Consider the following 17439-nt stretch of genomic DNA (forward strand, 5'->3'; position numbering starts at 1 on the left):
TCTTTTTCTTTTCTTTTCTTTTTTTTTTTCCTTTTTTTTCTTTTACATGAAATCTACTTTTTTTTTTCTTCCTAATTCTCTATCAAATAGTTTTTTTTTTGTGTCAAAAAAATGAGAAAAAAAAGAGAGAAAAAAGAAAAAGGTTAAAGTTGAAGATGATTGAGGAATGAAAAAACAGATCTCTCTCGTTTGTTGTGTTGGAGAAATTACTATATATTTCTTAGCAATGGCGGATGGCAAAAGAGAAAACTTCTTTTCTTTTTCTTTTGTTTTGTTTTGTTTTGCTTTCTTTCTTTTCTTTTTCGCTTTTATTTTTTTTCCTGTCTTGATCTAGATGGGGTTAGTAATTCAAAAAGAAAAATTCTAATACCATCCAAAGAATTTCGATGTTTGTGGCTTTTAATGGATCCATATGTTGATAGAGGTAATCGTAACTTTATTCTTTTTCAATGGCTTCATGTATAATATAATGAAAGAAGCAATAATTTCAATTTTGAAATACTATGATATCTGTGTTAACATGCAGGTGTTGCTTAAATTGGATACTATGGTGTAATAATATATTAGCCATTTATATTATGCAAGCTAAACTAATAATGATAGAGTAATGTCAGGTAACATATGGTATATGTACCTAAATATTATATTTTACACAAGTATTGATTAATTAATACGTGGGGTGAAGAAAACGAGCTTCAAGTTTGATAGGGTAAAGATTAGGTCACTTGAGCCTCACTTTTGACTCTATCTATAGATTTCTATTTTAAAAGTAATATATAGACATGAAAAAAAAGAGTAATTAAGTAAGATCAGTTTTATTTTTGGGAAAACATTTGCAATCTCACACCGGGATGATCTACCAAAACAAACCTCTTCAACAATTACTCAACTTCTATAATTGCACAATACCTGAGTGTTTTTTACTAGTATTTTGTATGGTTTATAGTCTTGACTTATCTGTAGCCTTCCCGTAAACTTGAACTATTTCTCCGAGTTCTATATTGGATATATTTATTGGAGATGATGAGGGTGCTAAGAGGGTGTCCACCTAGTGGGGATGCTTGGGTACGCCTACTAACCTATCCATTATAATTTTCTAAAAATTAAGTAAGCTAAGTTTAAAAGAAAAAAAACAAGACCATTGACGAAACTTTAAAGTTTTCACCTAGTTTCATACTTGAAGATCCATTCACTTCAAATCCTCGTTCCTCTACTCTATTCATTTATTCATGAAATATTGTCTTGCAATCATTTAGTAAAAATAAAAGTCAAGGGATTTGTAGGCGAATCTAGATATGTAAATTAGGTTGAGTTGTGCAATTTGTTGGAAAAATGGATAATCTAAATATATGAACAATAGGATGATATTGTGATATAAACTCTCGTGGTTTTACTTTTAATTTTACCGTAAAAGATCTAATACCATTTGTCATTTTCTATAATGATCATTATTTTACTTATTCATTTGTGTGACTTTGATGGTATTATGCATCCAGGTATCTTAATATTTAAATATATAATAGTAATTTTGTTTGTTCCCATCTGGAAAGATCAGAGGATTGAAAGAAGGAAAAGAGAAACAAATGAGTGACATCATATTCACACATACACACTTAACAACAAAAGACAGATGAAGTGATTTTCAACCTTCTGTTTATTTAATTCTCTTCTGAGAGATAGAGTTGCATCTTTTTAAATTTTATACTTGAAAAAAAACCAAATAAATTGTAACCTTGCAAAACTTTGTTTCACTCATCTCTATATACTTCATTGAATTCCTACGGCTTAAATTTTTCTTAAACAAATCTCAGACATACAAGTCAATCAATTTAGTTACAAGATAGGGGTGTAATTTCAACGAACTGTAAGCCCCTCTATAATCCTACTTGTATCATGTTTAGTTAGAAAACTTTTCCTTCGCCCCTGAACTTCTACTTTCTGCTTTCTTGAAAGATTCATCACGTCTCCTACTTGTATTATCAATGAAGCTCTTTTGATTCTTGGCACATGATAAAAGTACAAGAAGTGTGAGGTATATTTAATATGGTGATGAGAATGATGAAGTTGCTACGGATGTATAAATCTAATTTGAGATATTTGGGTACATGCAAATGGTGTTTTTGATTAAAGAAGTTATATATAAAGAAATAAAAGTGAAATATTTTAGAAAATGAGGTGAGACTCAAAATGGTTATAATTAGAAACAGTAATAATGAAAGATGTAGGTAGGAATTAGGATTTATATATGCATATATAATTAAAAAAAAATAGGAGAGAGAGAAAGGGGGAGAAGTAAAGTAAGCAGCTTTTAAGAAAGAATAGAGAATGAAGAATGAAGGAAGGGAATTTTGGGGGTGCGTTCTTTGAATTAAAAAATAAATAATATAAAGGTTTAAACAAAAAAGAATTAAGGGATTGGATTGGAATGGGAATGCATCAAATGGTTTCAATTCAAAGCCCTCACTCCAACATGTCTTTGATTCCCAATGATCAATAATAAATAAACAATAATACTAATATACATTACACACACACACACTTCCCTATTCTCTCTTTTCAGGCCATCGGTGTTTGTGGATACTCTTCCCTTTCCTTTCATTTCATTTCAAATCAAATCATATCAAACCCTCTCTCTCTCCCAATCAATTTTTATGGTTTTAATTTAATGCTTTTTATTTGTTTTCCTAAAACAATAATACTAGGTTAAATCATATATATATATGTTATCTATGCTGTGGACTAATAGGGTTTTATTCATTCAACCCTATTGTTTAATACTTTTCACTATATTTAAATATAATCCATCCATCCATCCATCCATCTATATCATTTAATTTATTCTATTTTACGTACTATATGCACTAACTTTAATTTTGCATTATGGGAAGATCACATCACTTGTATATACGACTCTTCTTCTTTCGTGCAACCAATAATCTACTCTTTCTTGTAATTATAAGATGTGCTTAATTCTGCTCTTTTGTTAAATTGTAAGACTTTTCTCTCACCTATATATCGTTTGTTGTATTATCAACTTCTTAAACTATATTTTCTTTTTGTTGATTACTCTACGACTTTTTTAGTATTAGATGTGTAATGAGAGCGTTAGAAATGTGTTAACCTTGTCATTCTATCATGATGCATTCACTAATTCCTCCACAACCATATTTCTAAAAAAAATAATATTTACAAATATAATAATTAAATTTAAAATAATTAAACATATAACAACATTTTAAATTTTTTGCAAATATAGCAAAATCTGTTAAAATTTATTAATAATAGAAGTATATCACTAATTGCATGTTGTAAATATTAGTCTATTACAAGAGTCTATATAGAAGTTTATCATTGATAGATTTTACTATATTTATAATTTTTTAAGAATGTTGCTATATACATAATTATTATTCTTAAGATTGTCTCCAATTATAATTACTCTCTCAAAAAATTATTTTACATCATGAAACCCAACTATGCGAAGTTAATTTTTTTTAATCACTGTTTGATGTACGCGTTTCTCAAATATGTCTTAACACAATAGGATTATTTTTCTAGAAACAAAAGAAAAGTAAAGTTGATTTAGGTTATATGCTGTCTGCCCTAAAATTGTTGTAGTTTTTTTTAGAGTTCTAATTCAATGAATGAATCCCCACTTACCCTTATTAAAAAAAAAAAGGAACATATACTAACAAACAAAAACCAAAAAAAGAGTATATCCCAATGGTAGTTAGTCTTTGTAAAATAGTGTGGGGGAAAAAAAGAGATATAGAGTGTACATATAATTATAAAATATGAGATTGTTAGAAAGATTTGTTGTCCACTTGGAAAAAAAATGAAGAGAGTATATTGATTTTGATGTTAGTGCCCTTCCTATGAATATACAAATACCTTAACAAAAAACACCCATTTATATTTATCCTTTTAGTGTATTTGTAGAGAGAAAGAGAGAAAAAACGAAAAGCAAAAACAAAGGCAAAGGCAAAGCTGAGTTGCCTTTGATACTGCTGCCATTCCCTTAGCCTCTCTTGTTTAATTGTCAGCACATGCATTCCACTTTCCCACTACAAATAAATCCCCCTTTCAACCCACAAATTTTTTACCCTCACTTACAAGAAAAGCATTTATAATTACTATAATTTCTTCTATACTCTTCTTCTTCTTCTTCTTCTTCTTCTTCTTCTTCTTCTTCTTCTTTTTCTTCTTCTTCTTGATCTTCTTCATATCCAAAATCCAAATACTATTATCAATCATGAGAACAGGTGGTTGCACAGTTCAACAAGCTCTTACTTGTGAAGCTTTAAATGTTGTAAAACAAGCTGTTATTTTAGCTAAACGTCGTGGCCATGCTCAAGTCACTCCTCTTCATGTTGCTAGCACTATGCTTTCTCCTCCTACTGGCCTTCTTCGTACTGCTTGTCTTCAATCTCATTCTCATCCTCTTCAATGTAAAGCTTTAGAACTTTGTTTTAATGTCGCTTTAAATCGTCTTCCTGCTTCTAATTCTACTCCTCCTATTTTAACCCCTTCATCTCATCACCACCACCATCAATCTCATCCTTCAATCTCTAATGCTCTCGTTGCTGCTTTTAAACGTGCTCAAGCTCATCAACGTCGTGGATCTATTGAAAACCAACAACAACCGCTTCTAGCCGTTAAAATCGAGTTAGAACAACTCATTATTTCCATTTTGGATGACCCTAGTGTTAGTCGTGTTATGAGAGAAGCTCGTTTCTCTAGTACACAAGTCAAAACTAAAGTAGAACAAGCTATTTCTATTGAACACAATACGACGCCCGCGAGTAATAACAACGATGACAACAGCAACAACAATACCACTCTTCTGGGTGGTGCCACGACAACGTCTGGTCGAGCGAGGGAGGAGGATATTGCAGCAGTGATTAACGAGTTGGCGGAGATGAAGAAGAGGAGCTTAGTGGTTGTAGGGGAGTGTGTGGGAAATGTTGAATGTGTGGTGGAGGCAGCCATTGGGAGGGTTGAGAAAAAGGAAGTGCCTGAATGTTTGAAGGAAGTGAAGTTTATTAATCTTTCAATTTCATCATTTCGGGATAGGTCAAGAATTGAAGTGGATGAGAAAGTTATGGAGTTAAAGAGTTTGATAAGGAGTAATTATTGTATAGGGAAAGGGGTGATTTTGTATGTTGGGGATATTAAATGGAGTATAGATTATAGAGAGAATTATTATTATCATTCAAGTAATCAAAGAAGAGGGTATTATTGTCCAGTGGAGCATATGATTATGGAATTAGGGAAATTAGTATATGGGAATTATGATCAACAAATTCATCAACCAAAAGGAGGAGGAGTTAATGTTTGGATAATGGGAATTGCAACATTCCAAACTTATATGAGATGCAAAACTGGAAATCCATCTCTTGAAACTTTATTGGCTATTCATCCTCTTACAATTCCAACAGGCAGCTTCAGGTTGAGTCTCATCACTGACAGGTTAGACAAAATTATAATTTAATTTTGGTAAAGTCATGTTTTTTTTTTGTTATATCACTATATATTCTCTCTTTTCTTTTTCTTTCATAATTTCACTATTTCAATATCTTTTTTTTCCTTCTTCCAAAGCTAGCTCTCATATTCATAGCCCCTTTACTTTGAATTCAAGGGGGAAAATGAAAAAAAAAAAAAAAAAAAAAAGAAGAGGAATATTAGAATAAAAAGAAAGGTGTGGAAAAACAATAAAGGTTGTTTTATTTTGATTTTCCTTTTGAGAATTTTATAATATTTGTTTTTGTTTTGAGCACTTATTCCAAATTCCCATAAAAAAAAAAAAAGTCATCTTTGGAAATGGGCCAAACCCCAAATATGAAATATTTTTGTTTGATACCTAGTTTTAATTGGTGGTTTATTTATTTATTTAAATTTCTTGTAGTGACATTATTCAAAGCCAGTCCTTGGAAGAGAAAAGGCAAGAGATTGTGTTAGAAGAGGAAAAGGAGCTGAATTGTTGTGGTGAATGTTCAGCAAAGTTTGAGATAGAAGCAAGAAGCTTACAAAATTATTCAAATAATAATAGTGAATCAACAACCTCTTCAACTCCTTTACCTGCATGGCTTCAACAATACAAAAATGAGCAGAAAGCAGTGGGAGAAAATGACCAGGTCTTCTTTAATTTCATTATATATATCTTTGTATAAACACTTTAAATCATAATTACACTATTTAAAAATGAGTCCCACATGAAATTCCAAAAAAAAAAAAAAAAATCAAAACTCTTGACATCTATTCAATAATGGGAACTCATGATAATTGGCTAAATAACTATACTATTCTTTCTCATAATATGTTTTATGTCAGTGGAACAATAGTCATGATATGATTTTTTGAAAAAAAAAAAAAAGGGAAATTTGTGGAATTCCACTTTGTATCTCAAAAATTTGAATCCACGAAAATTAAAAATTTCCAATAAATAGAGAGAAAAAAAAGCTCTTGTTTGTAACTAGGAAACTTTTACATATACATATATATAAATATCTATGTATATAAATAGGGAATTATTCCATTATTAACCCCTCCACTATCGTTAAGTATGAACTCATTTTTTGCCATATAATAAATGGAAATCAGACGTGGAAAAAGATTTTTCCTTTTTCCAATTGAATTAAAAAGTTGTTTGGAATATTTCATCCTCTCGAAAAGTATGAGATAAATTTCCCAATCAAAAAAGAAAGCCAAGAGGGATTTTGTATCTTTACAAGATAATGTAAATTCGATAATAATAATTTTTGTAGATATTTTTATTTGTTTATTTGACATTATCTCTTAAGTTGTTTCTTATTTTGTAACAGACGAAGTGTGTCACAGTCAGAGAGCTTTACAAAAAGTGGAACTCCATATGCAATTCAATCCACAAGATCAATTCAAATAACAACAACAGTATTTCTTGTTCTGATAAAAGTTTATCGTTCTCTTGTATTCTTCCAAATTCATCATCTTCAGCATCGGGGTTTTCGTACGATCATCATCATCATCATAATAATAATCACTACGATTTCTTACGGAACACCCAAAAAGAGAAGCTTCAAGAGGATCATCTTGGCCATTTTTATGAGGGAAATGTGGAGCCAAAGACATTGATGGTTTTGAGTAGTAATTATAACAATAATAATAATCATGGTTCAACACCTTCTTCGGGATCATCAGGAAGTGATGTCGTTTTGGAGGGTGAATATGTGAGTAGGTTCAAGGAGTTGAACTCTGAAAATTTCAAGAGGCTTTGCAATGCTTTGGAGAAGAAGGTGCCATGGCAGAAGAATGTGGTTGGTGATATTGCAAGTGCAGTTCTTCAATGTAGGTCTGGGATGGGTAGGAGAAAAGGGAAGATGGGCCATGGAGATTTCAAGGAAGAAACTTGGTTGCTTTTTCAAGGTAATCTAAATACTTACAATTATCGACTTCAATGGTTGTTTTATTCTATTTGGATGTTTTTGTGTTGTGAAGTTGAGGGTTTAGTGTCTTTAGACCATACATGTGTGTTTATGTGGGTTTGATTTTATTTTTAAGTTTCCTTAAAACTTTTTGAAGGGATGTTTTCGTTTAGATTTGTAACTTCAAAAGTTTTTGTTTGTCTCTTTTTTGTATTTTAAAAAAATAGTAACAAATATGATTTATCAAAATAATTTTTAATTTTGCGTTTAAACAGGTTAGTCATTTTGTTTTTATTTAAAACTGTACTCAAAATCAGTTGATTAGATGATCATTAGAAAAAAAGTTTAATGTCAATTGTTGGGAATGTGTTAAATTTAATTATGACCTAACTTATATACTTATTATATGTTTTCAAATTTGACTTCAATGAAGAGGGTTGGGTTATATATGAACTCTCTAGTTCTACTAAAACTATATTATCTTATATTCTTCTCTATCGATAAATTTTTTCTCCCTTTATTTGTGGACTGGATGAAACTTTCACACTATTAGAAATTTGTTTTTCGCTTTATTTATTTCTCAATAATTTCTCTTTTCTCTACATTTGAACTATGATGTAAGATAAAATTAAATAGACTAATAAATTAATGGATTGAATAACAGGCAACGACCTAAGAGGAAAAGAGAAGGTGGCAGAAGAGCTAGCTAGAGTAATATTTGGGTCAGCAACATCAAATTTGGTATCCATAACATTAAGCAGCTTCTCGTCCACAAGATCCGCAGATTCAACGGAAGATAATTGTAGAAACAAAAGATCAAGAGATGAACAAAGTTGCAGCTACTTAGAGCGATTTGCTGAGGCAGTTTCCATAAACCCCCATAGAGTATTTTTGGTTGAAGATGTTGAGCAAGCTGATTATTCTTCACAAATGGGTTTCAAAAGAGCAATAGAAGGAGGAAGAATCACAAACTCTGATGGCCAACAAGTTTCTTTGGCTGATTCCATTGTTATTCTTAGCTGTGAAAGCTTCAGTGCAAGATCAAGAGCTTGCTCTCCTCCTATAAAAAAACAACAAGAAAATGAACAAGAACAAGAACAAAATAAAGGGGAGGAAGAACAAGAACAGAAACGTGAAGAAGAAGAAACGGCCCCTTGTTTGGCTTTGGATTTGAATATTTCCATTGATGATGATGAAGATAGAGCTGCAAATGATCAATCAATTGATGATGTTGGCCTTCTTGATTCAGTTGATAGACGAATTATTTTCCAAATTCAAGAACTATGAGAGTAGAAATATATGTAAAAAAGGAAAACAAACGAGTAAAAACGTTTGGTGTAGATTGTTTTGCTTGTAGTAATTTTTTCTTTATATATATATATTTTGTTTTTCATATAGTTCTTTAACAACGCTTTGATCTTTAGATTCCTCTAAGATATATGTAGATATATATAAGTATGTGTGTGTCTACGTTATTTTCATATTTGGATAATAGCTAGAAAAAAAATGGTACCTCCTTACGTCGAGAAATATAATTATTTAATAAAGTCATAATGTGGTTGACAGTTTTGCATATTATTGGATATACGAGAAAGAAATTATAGAAATATCTAGATCAATTTTGTATTTAATAATTTTTTTCTTAAAAAAAGAAGGTACTAGAAGATATGGATTACATAATAGGTACATCTAATTATCTCAAATAAGAAAACGTTCATAGCACACAACACCCTCGAACCTAGAGGAGATGCATAATTATAATCACGAATTTAGATGTTGTATCTAGAAGTTGATCTTAAAATCTCCATCCAAACATTTGATATATATTATAGACGATATATCAATAAAATATAGAGATCAACAAAGATTTCGATTAATGGATGCGAAAGTTAGATAACCACTTCAAAAGTACTAGTGTTGCTATTTTTTATAGAAAAGAATAAAAATTTCGACAAATCATTAAATTTATAAAAGTTATATATCATCTTTGGATGTTTATATTGTTTTCACGTCTAACTATAGTTATATATCTTGTAATATCGAAAAGCCTTATAGCCAATGTTGGGTGGATTGGCTTTCTTTTTGGAATACCAAATCTGTCTAATGTTTCTTCTAGTATTGCACTTCACTAGAAAGCTTTCCTCTCTACCTTTTTAAAAAGCTCTCTCTTTTACACTAAGCTATGAATTTGATCACTACCTTAAACTTTCTTTTGAATTAATGCAACCTACAAGAACCAGAACATGAGTGGGAAGGATGAGTCAATCTACTTAAAACATCTCTGTGCACCTCTTGATCCCACTTTCTCTTAGTATTTTGTTAAGAAAAAAAGCAATACATCTTATAATTAGTATCCATACCCATATATTTAGATTAGTTGATTGAATATGGTTTTGATGTTTTATGTGTATTCATAAAAAGATATAGAAGATATCAATATAACAGGAGTCTCTCTCTCTCTCTTTCAAACTGTAATTGATCGAAAACGAAATGGAATCAAATCCTTGTTTTGGAGAGTGGTACAGAAACAAACCATGGGTTGAGATTTGTAATTCGTTTTTGTTATATATATATATATATATATTTAGTTGGAAAAAAACAATGATATATATATATATATATATATATATATATATATATATATATATATATATATATATATATATATATAATATATATATATATATTCTTTTCAATATCTCCATTTATGCATAAAGGGGTGTTGGAAAGCCATTTGGTTTCAGATTCTTTTTACTTCAATTGGTATGATATGGTTTCTTTATAAAATCACATATTGCTAATGGTGGAATATAATATAAGAATTCATTATCAAATAATATAAAGGGAAAAAGTCTTCTTTCAACTTGGTTCCATTGAGTAGGTTTTGTATCAATTTTAACTGTATGTCATGCATTGAATTTGACAGTACATGTGAGTTACATTAAACATCCATCAACGTCAAAATGTTTGTAAAATTAAGAGATTTCGATATATCAATTAACATCGATATTTTAGAACTTGATTAAAACATAAAACTTCACAAAATTCTCACGATAAATCTATCGTACTACCATTATGTGTTAATAGTCAAATAATTTTTCTATTTGACAATTAACTGTATTTTAATTATAACAATAACTGTTAAGCTTGATTGTGTTCATGGTCTATGATTGTGTTTATAGTCAAATAAATTTAAAACTATAATTTTAACTTAAAATTTTTATTTTCATTTTAGTTGGTGAGAAAATCGGTGTAAAATTAGGATCACATATAGTTTTTCTTAATTTTTTTTAATCTCAAAAGTATTCTTGAAACTGTTGCATAGTTGAGAACTATTTTTTAAAATTTTTTAAAATTTTTTTTAATGATTTTCGTTCTAAGGATATTTTTAACCGTTTTCAAAATTTAAATACGTTAATAAAACTTTTAAAAGTTTAGGGGTATTTTTTACACAAATATTAAATTTGATGGGACATTTTCTATTTGTAATTTAGTCTTTCCATGAACATCAACATGTTCATAAAAGTTAAGTATCCAGTTTTTTTTTATCAACATCCATGTTTCAAACTTTGCTTATACTACAATAAAATAAAAACAATGTAAAAGCGATGAGAAATTGGTCATTAGATGAACGAAACAAAACTTGTAACTTCTCTCTTCTTTTTTTTCTAAATTGATATACAAGACAAAAAGGATTAGGAGGTGCATCAAAATATGTTAACTAGATTGACATACCTAGTACACAACCTCACCATGTCTCAAAGACCAAAATTACATAGATAAGAAAGTTGTACAACGAGAGCCCAATGTTTACAAAAGAAAGCAATACAAAATTACAGAAATACGGGAGATTGAGAAAGATGTAATAAGATATCAAATTTTCAAATACTTAGAAAGTTATTGAGTATTTTCAAGTTTTTAAGTACAATTGGATGGCAAAGAATGGAACTTCTTTCTACCGTTAATTAAACTTACTTGAGCGAGTTTTTCAATTTTGAGTATCTAAATCATTTGTAAATAATATTTCATTATAGAAAATATTGTTTTTTTGTGGATGAGGGTTGAAGTTTTTAATTTTTACATCTAGTAAATCATAAATTTATTCAATATTTTAAAACTAAACTTGCAATTCTAATAAACGTAAATAATGTCCTACAAAATTGGATCTACCATCAAACAGATTAAAGAAAGAGATTGAGAAGACTGACAATGAATCCTCCCATTGAACATTGCGAAGAAAAAGAATAAAAGTGTACTCTCAAAAGGAGTTTAGAGCATTCTCTACCACTACAAACTCCACTTTTCTCTTTCTCATTTAAAAGTTTGTACTATGAATCCTCCAATTGAACTCCAAAACCACATATCTTCTTCATTCAAAATTCTCCACTTAACTAAAGTATTACTTTCTTTTTAACCTGTTATTCTAATATATCTACTTTCAAAATATATAAAGTTAAAAAGTTTATTTGAAATGATTCATGTTTTCAAGCACTCGAAGAGTCGTTACAAACTCTTCGAACTCTTCTTTTTAAAGAGAGTGCGACACAAGAAACTTCTCAAGCGACTATACAACTAATTAGTAGTGAGTACATAGAGTTCTTGTTCAAAAAAGACAAGAACATGAAGGATGAAATTGTTATTTTGTTGGCACACCAAAATTTGAGGTCGTGATGTTGAAATCCACTTAAATAAAGGAAGGTTTTCATGTGTATAATCAATGGCAATTGCGCTTCTTCCAAAAGAATCAAAACCATTTTATAAGCATCTGTCAAAGCCCTCGTTGTCTGAATTTTTGTTAACATCACAAACTGTTTGATATGGCTTTCAACTTTATTCTTCTCCCCTTTTTAATTTGTACTCACCAACTTAGCTTCATTCCTAAATTTTTGCCAGTTGTGTTCTCACTCCTTTTTCTTGTGCCTTAAAAGCATCAATAATTGTTCTTTTATATAGTTAAATTGCTTTTATATATATACATACATAGAGATATATAACTTAAACTAATAATTTTGTTGGATTATATTATATATATCCATACTTTCTAAATTCAATAGGCACTAAAATATCTCAATTCTCAATTAGGTTATAACAATTTGTTAGCACATTTCTCACGTAGTCTAGTTTCATTTCATTCAAAAATTGTTAAGTAAGTTCATACGATGTTATTCAATAACTCAAAATTGATATGATGGAGAAGTGATTTGAGGAGAGCCACACGGGAGGGAGAGGAAAAATAAATTGGATTGATGTTCAAAGATACATAATTATAGCTAGTTTTATAAACGACAAATTATTTAATAAAATCGTTTAAATCTAATTGTTTCATGAAAATAGTTGAATGGGGATAGAAAAAGTTAAAATAATTATGGAATTTATATTTCAAATTCTTATTCATGTTTCTTTAGTTTCATTGCCGAATAAAAAGTTACATGTCTTTTTTCCTTTTTTTGGTTAGATTTGCCTTAAATAAACAATTATAATAAATAGAAATGAGATTTGAACCTCAACTTTTAAAAGAAAGAATATATGTCATTATAAATATTCATTTAATTCTGCTCCATTTACAACTCAAATCCAACAACTTGATCAAATAAAAAAAGTAAATTACACAAATTAATTTTAAAGTATGATTAAACATATTTAATTTTTTTAATAGTAATAATTGAGTTTTTAAACTTGTTAAAGTATGAACACTTGATCCTCAAATTTATAATGGTTGAGCTTGTTAAAGTATTAATATTGGACCCTCAAATTTATAATAGTTGTAAAAGAGGTTGGATGCAGAAGAAAAGAGAGAAAAATGAAAGAAAAAAATATGATGATATGTATATATAAGGCGTATTTGAATAAAATTGCAAAATTCATAGGATACTTTCACAATTTATTCCATAAATACTAACCAAAGTCCATTTTTACCTTTTTCTTTTTTCTTCTTTCGAGGAAAACAAGTCTTTTCTACCCAACCAAAATCCCATAGTTCAAAGTTTAAGCACTTTTTAAAAAAAGATAATTCTCACTAAAAATATATTTTTATACAAAATTTTCTGTTCCTTCAAAAGTTAATTTTGCTTAAATAAAACTTTATAAATTTTAAAGTTTGGAGCAAAAAATTAATACAATCTTATTCAATTGAATACAAAAATAAATATGGACACATCAATCTCTCAGATAATTGACGCAGCAGTAGGGTTTCGATCATGAACAGTAGATTGAAAACTTGCAAAGCTCCCAAAATGTAGTCATGTCAAGTCATTCATCACAATTTTCTAAACAAATTTAGCGAAAAGAAATGACAATAATAATAATAGTAATAGTAAAGTGACAAAAAAAATTCTAATCGAATAATGAACGTGAAATCCGGTGGCTTTCCAATTATAATTATTCCTTATTGACAAAGTCAAGAGTAATGGATGCATCAATACAGCTATTATATGTACTTTGAGGAAGTTAATTTTATTCTAAATACATTTTTTTCACCAAAAAAAAAAAAAAAAAAAGAAAGAAAAGAAAAGAAAGAAAGAAAAAGCAGACGTGGGTCTTTAAGAAAAAGATTTAACTTTTAAAGATTTTGCAATATAAATTGTTCTAAATATGCTTGTGGTACGCAAAAGGCTAAATATTATACTTTATATATGTATAACCTATATGTTAAAATTTACCTTTTTTTTCAATAAAATATCTAGGCCATTGTACTTATTTTATACATGTATTATGTATATTAGCTTGGTTCAAAATATAATTAATAAATTCGATATTTGGATTAGAAACACTTTTAGGACCGGTAAGTAAGTGTATAGCAACATTTTAAGTGTCAATCTTATATATTAAAGTTTGGTTGAAAATATAATTAGTCTATCACTTGCCGCCTTTGACTTTGAAAGGTTATTTAAATTTTGTTATAATAGCAAATGTTTTTATATAGTGTGATGTTAGTTAATTTTTAGGTATGAATATTATTGTGTTTACTATATTCCTAAACTTAAAATTTATTGCTTGATATTATATGTAAAAGGTCTACAAAATAAACAAAGAAATTAATGATACGAATAAACATGACGATACTAGATAGGTATGTTGACCTAGTTGAGATGTTTGAAGGCACGTAATCGATGTTTAAGTTATATATTTCTCTTCAAACCTGCACTCCTCTCTATTTTTGGTTTATTACTATTGTTTTTCTAGAGAGATAGAAGTTAGAAATAAATATATGAAGAAAACTTGAAGTAATAAAGGAAGGGAATATAAATATGAATATCCTATTCAAGATGTTATCAAGAAATGAGTAAGTGGACATAATATATATATAGATATGATTTGTAATAGGATATTAAATAGATTAACTAGTTGCTTAAAAAGATGATTAACTAGGGTTAATGGTTTGAATGGCAAGCTTAATTAGAAAATAAAATAAAAAAAGATTTGAATAATAGAAAAGTTGGAAAATAATAATAAAAAAAATTTAAAAGCAAAGAAAAGAAAAGGGGAACGTTGGGAATGCACAAAGTGAAGAAGATTAAGGTATGATCCATAACGTAAGGGTTGTGCAAAGGGGAAGCAACTTTTACAACTTTAGAAGAGAGAAGCAAAATCTTCCCTAAGAAATATCAAAAGAGAGCACTACTTTTCATGGTGTTTTTTTTTTATATATATAAAAAAAGAATAACTTTTTTCTCACTTTGATTTTTGTAAACCCAACATTCTCATCTTTGAAAAGTTGGGTTGCATATAAAAATTTAATTAACTTGAAAAAAATGCAAATAAATGTGTTTTTTTTCTTTTCAAAAAAAAAAAAAAAAAAAACCCACATAGATAAGCATCTTCCTCCTTTAAAACCTTAAAGATGTTGCTACTTTAGAATCATAAAAAGATCATTATCTCTCCCAACTTTTTTTCTTTAAAAACCCTAAAGAAGAGAATTTGTCGTTTGTGGCCTTTCAAAAAGATTAAGGCTACTCGAATAAATCCACTAAGTAGAACACATTGGTGGGGCTCTCTCTTTCTCTGTGCATCTTAGACATCTCCAAGACCATAACCAAACCATAAGGAGATAAATGCTCAAATATATCTATAAATAATATAAGATTATAGATTCTTATTGCCATCAAATATATAAACCAAAGTGTGATATAGAGTATAAAATAGTTATCGCCAAACATATACAGTAATCTCATTTGCAATTTGGGAAGTTTTGTCTTTGACCTACTTTTTACAAAGCAAATACCAAACCTCGAATAGGAACTAAACTAGGGTTTCCTATAAATTTTAGCCAAACCTAAGCTTTTGGATTAGACTTCTCATATTGATGGTGATTATTTGATTTGAAATATAGTTAGTTCGAAGTATTACGAAATGCAAAATTACTCGTACATGGTTTTCATAAATATAGAAATAATAAGCCTTTATTGCAATGCATAGGTGTCAAATATTCCCACTTGATTTTTGTTTTGATATACAGTTAATCTACTGAAAACGTACTTGTATGAATTTATTCTGATTTCTTATTCGAAGAGTTAGTTGTGCAACTTTTTAATTAAAGGATTAGAGGCCTAGTTAATTCTAAATTTTAATATTGTGGATTGCTCTAGAATCATGGTAATTTATTCCATTTATATATATATATATATATATATATATATATATATATAATATTCTAAATGTTAATTTTATCATTTTGATGTTTGTAATTATTTATTACTATTCAATCATTCAAAATTGCAATTGGAATGAAGTAATTTTTTTAATATATAAAATCCTTAAAAAAATTAAGTGAAATCGATAATTGTACTCTTATAGCACATTCAAAATTAGCACATTTATAGCACGATACGTGATAATATCTCAACTTAGTAAAAGTTTGAACATATAATAATATTCATCATGTTTAATTTTGATACCCATGTGTTAAACTTATTTGGTTTTTGATTGATGTGTCAGTTATGATTTTGGGTGACAATATGTAAACGTACACACTCTAATTTATTTGACTTCGCTCTAATTTGTATAATTATATGGTATCTCCAACTAACAACATTTCTTTTCTTCCTCTACGTCAGAGGTAGTTAACAAAATATCAGTTAATCACCTAAATCCTTCTGTCAATTTCTTTACTATTTAGTATTTACATTTTCTCTTTTTTTTTTTTTTTATTGTTGAATTCACCTTTTACTATGAAATACAAAAGTCTCCACCTAATCATTATTCTTATTTGACCATTAATCATGGTTGATTTCATAGAATCAGTAGTACTTGCACAAACAATTACGTTTTACTCTTGGAATTGGCCAAATTTTTTTTCAAACGTCAATAATATATATGGATCATGAATTTCAACATACAGTCTTTAGATATTGTTTACTTCATTTGTATTTAAGTTGACATGTGAATCTATATAAGTTGATGAAATGATATTTAAGGACGAGTTAAATTATGAATTGAATATTAGGTATGTAACACAACAGTAGTATAGATTTTCTGTGAGTATTGTGGGCTGAAGGTATACACACACACACTCACTTTGGTCGTGAGAGAAAGAGCTATTAGTTAATGGGAATTTTAGTAAAAATGGTATCCAACTTTTATTTAATTTTATTCGTCCCTCAAAAGTAGCAAAAACAATTAAAGGTGAATTATTAAGGAAAGAATTAAAGTGAAGCAAATTATAAAGAGAGAGAGAAACTAATGAAAGAAAAACCTAATTAATAGGGGAAAGTGGGATTCTCCTTTTGGGTAAAGCAAAGCTCTTCTTTTGAGTGGTTTGTGGGTATGGTGTGTGTTAATTCCTCTGCCTCACAGGGACATATTAACTTTTCTTTCAAACAATTTGGACGGTTCAGCTTTTCCCAAAAGGACCCTTTTACTAATATGCTATCTCTATTACCTATATATATACACACACACAATATGTTTGGCACTTATACACACACACACACACATTATTTTTTTTATATGATATGATATGATATGAAATAATTAATTAAAAGGCTCACAAATTTAATTTCACGTCTTCTGAAAGATTTTTGTTCCTAATAATTGATTTGAT

At 28.8% G+C, this 17439-nt stretch overlaps 1 protein-coding gene across 1 annotated transcript; it reads left to right on the plus strand.

The window, feature by feature from the left end:
- Positions 1–3959: 3959 nt before the first annotated feature.
- On the plus strand, positions 3960–8806 carry LOC101217335 (protein SMAX1-LIKE 3). Its single transcript, XM_011653726.2, has 4 exons — positions 3960–5469; positions 5906–6134; positions 6822–7401; positions 8065–8806. Exons 1-4 carry the CDS (start codon positions 4253–4255, stop codon positions 8685–8687), a joined length of 2649 nt encoding a protein of 882 aa, XP_011652028.1. The 5' UTR covers positions 3960–4252; the 3' UTR covers positions 8688–8806.
- The last annotated feature ends 8633 nt before the right edge of the window (positions 8807–17439 follow it).

Source organism: Cucumis sativus, chromosome 3, assembly GCF_000004075.3.
Source record: "Cucumis sativus cultivar 9930 chromosome 3, Cucumber_9930_V3, whole genome shotgun sequence".
In the NCBI taxonomy this organism is placed as follows: Eukaryota; Viridiplantae; Streptophyta; class Magnoliopsida; order Cucurbitales; family Cucurbitaceae; genus Cucumis; species Cucumis sativus.